Source organism: Monodelphis domestica, chromosome 2, assembly GCF_027887165.1.
Source record: "Monodelphis domestica isolate mMonDom1 chromosome 2, mMonDom1.pri, whole genome shotgun sequence".
NCBI classification, from domain to species: Eukaryota; Metazoa; Chordata; class Mammalia; order Didelphimorphia; family Didelphidae; genus Monodelphis; species Monodelphis domestica.
Genome location: NC_077228.1, coordinates 263431199 through 263441113, shown reverse-complemented (window position 1 = coordinate 263441113; position 9915 = coordinate 263431199). Strand labels below are relative to the sequence as shown.

Here is a 9915-nt window from a genome sequence, read left to right as displayed (position 1 = left end):
GGAAGAAACAGGAGTCTGCTTTTTTCTCACCCAGGAAAATCAGACTGTTAGGGGGCAAGCGTGTGGGATCCTGCCGAATCCTCTACTGCCCCACTATCATCCAAAATGTGTTGGGTCAGGTGGGGTGGAGTGGAGTTGGGGAGGAAACCACATGGGGAGCATCCTTAACAATTGAGAGGAAAAAGCAGCCGCTTCCCTGGCTGGTTCCAAAAGACCCTCAGTTCTGTTTGGGTAAAAAGCTGGGACTTCTGTCTTTACTGTCCCAGGGAGTCCCTACCTCTAATCCACAGCCTAGAAGGACGCCAAGGATTAATTTAAGGCATGTCTCCTCGCTCAGCACAGTGCCTGGCTGAGCAAAGCAGCAGTACTTGCCAGCAGTTTCGTGATCCTGGTTAAGTCAGGGGTTGGGCTGGGCTGGGTTCCTGTGCTCTGACCAGGACTCACCCTAAACTATGGTAAAATAATGGGGGTGGGGGAAAAGTGGGAGGGAGTTTTCTCAGGGATCCATCCAAAGAGGCACTTTAGATGGTTCTGCTTCTCTTTCTCAATCATTTTCTTACATGCAGGCAAGGCCAGCAACTGAAGGAGTTTCTATTCTTAAGCTTATCTAAGCACTTATATAAAACTTCTCTGAAGAAAATTAAAGGCCCTAAAAGAAAAGATGCCTGACTAATGGTCACCATCTGTAAGAACTGAGATAATATTTCTACCCAGATATATATTTTATAAAGTTTATCAAAAAAGGTAGACAATTATTTCTCTAAGTAACCTGACCATGTGGTGCCCTGCCTGCAAGTCACTTCCTCCTTCCCCCTTTACCTGCCTGTTTTGTTCCTGACTTCTTCCTTCATAATTTTCTTCTCACTTCTCCCTCCTCTCAAGCCTGAAGCCTTGACTTTTATTGACATACAACATGTATAGGGATGCAAACCTGGCTCAAATATGTTATGTCAGGAATGTTTGATGGAAATATCAAGCTACTCTGGAGGGGAAGGGAATGAAATTCCTTGACACATGAGTACCATTAAATTCATGATTCTGAGACAAATTAAATGTCACTTGCCTTCCCCCTATTCCCTGAGATCAGCATCCCATTGTGATAACCTGCCTTTCTACCAGTGTATACCTTAACACTTAACACTTCCATTTGCTACCATCAATGCTGTTATTTGTTGTGGCATAAGTGTTTTAACTTAAACACATCTAGTTGCTCATATTGCTACTTTGACTTAGCAGTTGGCTTATTTTTCTCATAATCACCATCACTCAGAATCTGCTTTTATGTGCATGTTGTAGTATCATGGACATTTACCCTAGGCCATTGGCTTAATACGGAAATGGGATGCAAACTCCTTTCTCAGCCAGTTTCAATCAGAAAGGCAAATGGCTGGTCCAAATTATTCATGCAGAATCCACCTCATACACAAACTATAATTAATTGAAATGTAAGTCTCCACAGAAATTAGAAGAGTGGCAGTCACTGAAAAAAACATTTATTTATTCATAGATTACTAGATGTCAGGAATTGCACATGATGCTGGAAATACAAAGAAAAGGCAAAGGAGAGGATCTGCTCTCAAGTAGCTTACAGTCTAATGGAAGAAATAACATGCAAACATTCTAATACAAGTTATTTTGGACATAATTGACTGAGAGAAGGGAGTAGAAGTAAGGAAGATAAGGAAATCTTTCCTTTAGTGGGGGATTTTAACTAACCCTTAGACAAAGTCAGGGAAGTGAAAAAGTAGAGAGGAGGTGAAAAAGCATTACATACCAATGGAGGTCAGGCATTGGAATATGTCCGGAAATGTCCGTGTCTTGTTTAAAGAACAGCAAGGGATTCTTTATGACTGGATTAGAATTCATTGTGAAGGGGACCATGAGTTATTTGTAAAAAAATATAGGGAGTAGGCAGATTATGAAGATCATGTATCAACAAACAGATTTTTATTTGACCCTGGAGGTGGTACAGAATCACTGAAATTTATTGAGTATGTATTTAAACTGGAAAAGCACACTTACAGATTGAGGAGAGGATAGAGTAGATTGGAGAGGAAACTATATCCAAAAGTTTATTGTAATAATTCATGTACAAGATAATAAGGGTTAAAGCAAAGTGGTGGCAATATCAGAGGAGAGAAAAGGAGGACATATTTGAAAGATATGGCAAATGTGAAATCAAAGGAAAAATTTTATATATGAAAGAGTGAGGAGGTAAGGATAATACCATGGTTTTGAGTCTTGGCAACTAGGAAGATGGTGATAATCTCAACAGTCATAAGGAATTTAGATAGTGTGGTGTTTGGATTTCCTTGAATCTCACCCTCCCCTGTTGGTTCTACTCTTTTCTCTTTTTCCCCATAGAAATGTTTAAGAGTTAAGCATTTTTTCTGTTGTTTGCCCATTTCCCCAGTCATTTTTACCCTTTTGGATTGGGAATTCTGCAAGCTGCTTGCTGATTCTGTCTCTTCTGCTAGCTTGCAGGGGTTGGCACTTTGAATTATGCAGCATAAATTCACAAAGCCAAGTGGTATGAAGTTCTGATCCTCACTATGTGTTGGGGCCAGAGCCTGGGACTTTGAGGGTGGGTCTGAGGAACTCATTCATAATTGTAGTTGAGGTCCCTCAATCCCAAAGTTGGCTTGTGTCTAGGTTAGGAATCTGGTGCAGTAGATGAGGGGGTTGATCAGGTAGCATTCCTATGTGTGCAACTTTGCTTCCCTTTCCCCCTTATCCTGTTAAAATCACCTCTCACTGCATACCTTTCAAGTTGTGCTCAGTGGGATAGCCCCCAACTCTGTCTTGATGATCGATTTTGATTCCTGTCATTTTGAAGAACTTTTTAAAAATTAGTTTGGAAGGATAATCAGAGTGATTCTGGCTTTCGCTGCTACTAAGTTGCCATCTTCTAGGGTGAGTGTTTGGGAAGAAACATGACTTCTGATTTGGAGAATTGTGAGCATCTTTGTCACTATAATAGCTTTTAGTGGTGGGATTCTTTTTTTGTTTGTTTAGTCATCCACAATACTTAATGCTAGAGATGGGGCCTCCACACTTCTGGAGGTAAAATCTGGGCTGATCCTATTTTTTCTTTCTTGGGCTTTTGAGTTTTGAATCATTCAAGAATTTCAGAGACAACTCATTCTAGGAACTCACAAGCTTTCAGTTCTAATAAAGTTTTCTGTTCTAGGCAAAATATTGATTTCTTCCCTTTTACCCAGCCACGGCCAAGACTGAACTCTTTATGCTCCTTGCTTATGATTTGGTTTGAGCAGTAGTAGACTACTTCTAGACTTAACCACTACCAGTTATCTTAGAATATCTGCTTCCTTAGAGTAACCGAACAGCAAGCTCCTTTTTCATTTTATATCCCTGACCTGATTATACTGCTGCAGGGTTCAGATTGGATCAGAAACTTGAACTGAAACCCCACTCTTTGGATTCAAGTCACATCCTTACTGTTAGTTAATTTTCCTCTTTTTTAGGTATACTGGTCAGAGCCCACAACTTCTTCTCATACCTGATTGCCTAACAAAGTCGTTCTCCATTTTTCCTGGATTTGTGCCCTACAAATATGTAGATACCATCTGACAACTGTTCTCCTTGAAGTTCCTCTGCATAAATGCTAAGAGAGTTCTACTATAAGTCAGGTATCTCCTCTTGCTCTGGCATTCAGCCTTTCCCTGAACCCTCAGTTAGCTATTTCTCCTTGGCAGATCCCATTGCCAATATTTGCAGACCACTCTGTCTCCTGATTAAATCTGAGATGAAAAAAAAAAACTCCTGGTGAATTTTAATTGGATTTACCCCTTTGAGATTAAGTCAGATATATTTTCTAAATCTGTTGTGAGGAGTTTGGGGAAGGTAGGAAAGTCAATATACTGCTTCTGTTTACTCACATTGTATTATCTCTTAAGGCCTACACTATCCTCTTCTTTTTTGATCAGATTGGTTAAACATTTATCAGTTTTCCTAGTCATTTCAAACAATCAGTTATTAACATTTTCCATCATTTGAATTTTTCCAGTTTATTCCCTATCCTCTAAATTTAAACATCACTTCTTTAGTTTATTTTAGTTATTTTCTATTTTCATATTTATTTATTTTTAGGTATATTCAGTTCATTAATCCTATATTTTGCCATTTTCTTAATATATGTTTTAAAACACATAATTTCCCCCTAAGGAGTAGTATAGTTTCATCTTTGTAATTGTGCCATTTTTATTTATTATACTTTCTTGTATTTAATTATTATATACATATATTGCTCTTTAAAACATTCATTATTTAGGATTTCATTTAAAAGTTATTTTTATTGAGCTGTGATATGAAAATGATGTTTAATATTCCTCTAATTTATAATTTTTTGCAATATTTCCATGATCTAATGCATTGTTAGTTTATGTAAAAGTTTGATGTAATGCAAATAAATAAATAAATTCTCTAACAGTCATATTTGGAATATCTTTTAATTTAATTTTATCAATAATTTCTTCAACTGTATATATTTCTCCCTTTTTTTATTCATCCAAAATTGAGAAATGGATCTTCAAGTCTACTACCTGTATTTTGCATTTCCCTGTAACTTGGTTAATTTTTACAATATGAATTTAGATATTAAGGCATTTTGATCATATAGGTTCAATACTGATATTGGTTTATTATCTGTTTCATTTTAGCAAATATAGTTTTTTTCCTTCTATATTGTATATTTTTGTCTTACCTTAATCAGTTAGAATGTAACAACTCCTGATTTTTTATGTTAACCCCTTGAAGAAAATTTCTTTTTGCCTCTCCATTTATTCTGCATATATTTATTTTGAAGAGTTTCTTGTAAGCAGGAGATTATAGGATTTTGTTTTCTTCTCCAATGTCATTTTTTTGTTTCATTGAATCATTTAATCTATCTATACTTAGAGTTTTGAGAGTAACGTTTATATTTTCTCCATTTGGTTTCTAATATGCCTAATATACCTTCTGTTCCTTTTTTTCTTTTAATGATAATCATTTATTGATTCAGGAAATTTTGCTTAATATATCTTATTGAACACTAATTATAGAAGCTCTCTTCTTCCTCTAACATAAAAGGCCTACTTTCCAATTTCTCATCCTTTCCCTTTCTTTACCAATACTATTAATTATTTTTCCTTATAACTAATTATTTAATACTTCCCCTCTTTTTTCTCTCAGTTAAATAGTTAGATAAAATTCTTTCTTTCACTCTCTACAACATATTTTTAATTGTTAAGTATTTTAAATGTAGACTCTAAATGATCAATTTAATGAATCTATCAATAATATGGAAATAGGTTGTGTAAAACCCACTGGAATTGGGCATCCGCTGCCAGGAAGGGAAGGTGAGCTGGGGGGACTTGAGGGAAAGAACATGAATTATGTAACAATGGCAAAATATTCTAAATTGATTAATTAAATTTTTTCAATAAAACAATGGAATGGAATCTCTCTATAGCCTCTGGAGCTGAAAGAATGAGATGGCAGGTACTGTTAAATAAATATGAGCCCTCATCAAGTGGAATTTTTAAATCCCTTTTACTGGAATGGCTAAATAACTTATAGGCAAAAGGGGCTTTGGATAGAGTCCTCCTTTAGGAGTTAGAAGAGTAAGTTTCTAATTCTGGCCTTTCTAGACACTAAGTATGACTTTGTAGAAATCACTGTCATTTCCTTTCTTTGGGGATATTAGATTCTTAATAAAATGAGGTTTTTAACTTTTGAAAGAAAGGTTTGTATATTTTTTCCTAAAACAAGAATGTATGACCCTTGTTCAACTCATTTATTTTCACTTCTTTTGGTTTTTTATTATTTAATGAATAAACATTTATTCCCTCTTTAATCTCTGTTTTCTCCAGGTTTCCTTGATACTCTCTTCCAGTGCTCCTCTTAACTGACTGACCATTTTCATCTTTTTTTTTTTTGCTCCATATTTATTTAAGTCATCTCTAATCACCTTGACCATCCCACAAGACTTTGTCATAGACCTTCTTATTTTCATTCTACATTTTATACATAACCTTATGAGCTACAAGTAATTCAATTATCATGTCTTAGATGATGATTCTCAGAGTGACTTCTCCACCTTTTCCCTAACATCTACATTCAAATCCCCTTCTATTTGATATCTTGAACTCTATGTCACATAGACATCTTAAACTCAACTGAACTTTTTTTCTCTCAAATAATTCTGCTTTTTCTTCTTATTACTATTGAGGATATCACCATCCAACAAATTAGCCAACATTACAACTGAGCATTAGATTTCATCTCCCTCTCACCTCCTATATCCAATAATGTGACTTAATTTCTAGATTTTATTTTGTTAAAGTATTTTGCCAATTCCCCCTTTTCTTCTCTGAAAAGCAGGTATATACATCACATCATGCATGTATTGTAAGAGCCTCCTCATTAGTTTCTCTGCCTCAAGACTTTTACTACTCTAGTTCATCATCCACTCAACTATCAAATTTATATTCTTAAAGGACAGGTCTGATCATGTTATCCCTCTATTCAATAAATTCCATTTCCTTCTTATCACATTTAAAATCAAATACAAAATCCTCTAAGTGGCATTCAATGTACCTCAAATCTGAAGCCATTCTGACCTTTCCAGATTGCTAAAACATTTACTCCTCTGCCTTTACAAATGACACTGCACTTTTGCTGTTTCTCTCAAAAAATACTATATTTCTAAATCATATTCTTTCCCCTGACACTACCTGGCTACCCTTTCCCTTGAATTCACATCTTTTTTTTTACATATATTCTCTGTCTTCTCTCAGAATTCAAGAGAAATCCCACTCTCCACAATAGGCCATTTCCAGTACCATGAAAATATTCCTATTAAGTTTATGTGATATTTACACTATTTATTGTACATAATTCTATATTTGCTTCAATGTTTTTTAGCCATTAAAATGTGAGCTTCTTTTTTTCAGAAATGATATTTTTGTCTTTCTTTTTTTTCCTATCATTTAACAACATAACTTGCATTTTTTGATCATTTTATTGCATATTATACTATTTTATGTAATTCACAAAAACCAGGAATTATATTTAGGACTTAACTAATTCATATGTTCTTAGCACAATATCATGTAGCCTCTGTAGAAGTGATATCATATTTCTAGTTAAAGACTTTCATTTCACAAAGGAGGAAATTGTGGCATATAATGGTGATATAATTTACAATGATGAGTTATCTAGTAAGAGTAAACTGAAAGGAGCCTGAGCCCTCATGATGATCATTTTCACAGTGAGGGGTGAAAGAGAAAGATACGTCATTTCCAATCTAGATATGAGACAATAAATTCTTTCAAATATGGTTTTATAAAATTCCATGTTTATAATCTATATTTTTTCTTTGACTGGAAAACCATAACACATGAAGTATTGAGGGGAGATTAGAATCAATAATTGACTAATCCATTCATGAAATCCTTGTGATGCCTCTTCTCCTTCCCAGGTATAAAATGAAGTTTTCCAATACGATTATCACAGCCAATCAGCAATAAGGGAGAGAGGGCAGGGTAACATCCACCAAAAAAGGCTCCAATTGTTTCCACCTCAACTCTATTTTCAAAACTATATGCCACATATAAGGTGCAACAGTTGTTGATCCAGTAGAATAAAACAAAACAGCTCACAAGCAAGAGAATGGTCTGAGTGGCCTTGATTTCAGGGAAGGATCTAGAGGAATGGCTATTGCTATAAATGTGCTGCACTTGCTTGCTATGTCTATAGAGGAGAAGCACCATGTGGGTACTGGACAATGCCATAAGCAAATGAAAGATAAAGTCATGAAGAGTCAAACCAAACAAAAATGCAGCTGTAGATTCGTTCTCATTTAATGGTCTCACCCCGAAAATATGTGATATATACTCATACCTGGAAATATTGTCATTTTTTATTGCTTCATTGTGTTCAATGACCCTGATATAGATCAATGCATTTGTTACACAGAAAAAGAGGAAACAATGTAAAATGTATTTGTGGGCTTTGACTTTGATCCTTGCCCACACAGAGTTGTTGGGACTGATGATGATGGCCTGGAACATGCTCAGAAGGCTTGTTGTGCATACAGAAAATCCCCGTGAAATTCTATAAATGTACATGACTACTTTACACCCCAAATCATTCAAAACATTCCTCATCCCAAAACAAAACATTATTTCTGGAATGCCTCTGGTAAAAAGTGTTGCCATATTGGCCACAGTCAAATGAGCAAGAATCAAATCAATGGGCTTCTTTTCTTGAGGCTTTATGAAGGCGATACAAACATAAAGGACAAGCAGCAGTGAATTCCCTACAATACCAATGGCACATTGTAAAAAGAAGGCCACACCAAAGATCAGCTCACTAGATATCATTTGGCTTCAAGGAGTCAGTAGATCTGATACCCCAAAGAATTGAAGAGCCTAAAAAAGGGAAGAAATAGACAACCTAAAAATGAAAGTAATGTGTTTGCATGACTTTCACAAACATCCCTTTTATGTCCCATTTCTTCCAGCTGTTTGAATATTGAAAATTGATTGATTCCCATGTCTATGGTTAATAAGATCATAGATCTATATACAGATAATAAAACAATTACAAGGTATTATGATTCCCTCTCTTTGTAAATTAGGAATCTGAAATATAATGTAATAAATTTACTTGATAAATGTTACCAGAAGAACAGAGTAGTGCATGTCTTTTTTCTTTTCAATACACTATTCTACTTTAATTTTTCTTCTGGAAAAATACATTTCATATCTGTTGGAATCCACTGACTTCCTCAGATAATAGTTGCATAATATTTAACATTTATAACACATCAAGGGGAGGCAACTGGGTATCTCAGTGGATTGAGAGCCAAGCCTACAGATGTGAGGTCCTAGGTTCAAATCTGGCCTCAGACACTTTCCAACTGTGTGACCCTGGGCAAGTCACTTCACCCCAATTGCCTAGCCCTAACAATTTTCTCCCTTGGAAATAATAAACAGTATTGATTCCAAGATGGCAGGTAAGGGTTTAAAAAAAAATCAAAGATTTCATTGACAAAAAAAAAATGAAAGCCCATAGTGATAATAGTTTGCAAGTTTATGACCCAGAGCCTCGCCACAGGGGAAAAAAGTTACTAAATTTTAATTTCTTTCTGGACTTCCAATTTGCTCACAATTGTTTTTTCTCTCTACATGAGGTCCTCCAATTGGTTAATTGTGCCTATCTTTATTGTGGACATAATTACCATGTAATACTTTCATATATCAAATGCTTACATCAGGATTTTTATTTCCACCAGACTATCCTGAAATCCTTCTATGATGTCACTTGTGTGTTTTTGGTGATGATAGTGGTTTTATGTATATGATCATAATTTTCTCTCAGAAAAGTTGAGAGAAATGGTTATTGTGGAACTCAATAAAATATGAGGGTGCATTAAATTGGAAAGATCAATTTTAATTTTATTGATTTTATTTAGTTTTGTTTTATTGAAAATTATGTATATGTAGTGACTATCCTATTCTAATCCATTTCTTTATTGTGTTTTGCAAAAATTCAGCCCAAAAAAATGATAATTTTATATATATAACTGGTCTATAAAAATATCTCCATGTATCAGCACTTGATATAAAACTCAATTTCATAGCCTCATTCATCCTTTGAAATGATCATGTCTGATTTTTTAAAATATTACTTAAAATTTTGAAAAGTACTGTAATGTTACTATTTCCCTGAAGGACTTTCAAATTCATTATCATGCTAAGTAGTCATTAGAATAATAGAATTTGTGACATTAATTTTTTAATCTAGTTATTCCATCTATAATCATTTTCAAATGCCTGCTACATGTCATCCAAAGTGATATATCTTATGGATTTAGAAAAATCAAAATATAATCCATATTCTCAAGCATTT

At 34.7% G+C, this 9915-nt stretch overlaps 1 protein-coding gene across 1 annotated transcript; it reads right to left on the bottom strand.

Annotated features, from left to right (window-relative positions):
* Positions 1-7424: 7424 nt before the first annotated feature.
* On the bottom strand, positions 7425-8384 carry monDomV1R1206 (vomeronasal 1 receptor monDomV1R1206). Its single transcript, NM_001167493.1, is given in 1 exon segment — positions 7425-8384. A coding segment is annotated over 1 exon segment (960 nt).
* Positions 8385-9915: the final 1531 nt, after the last annotated feature.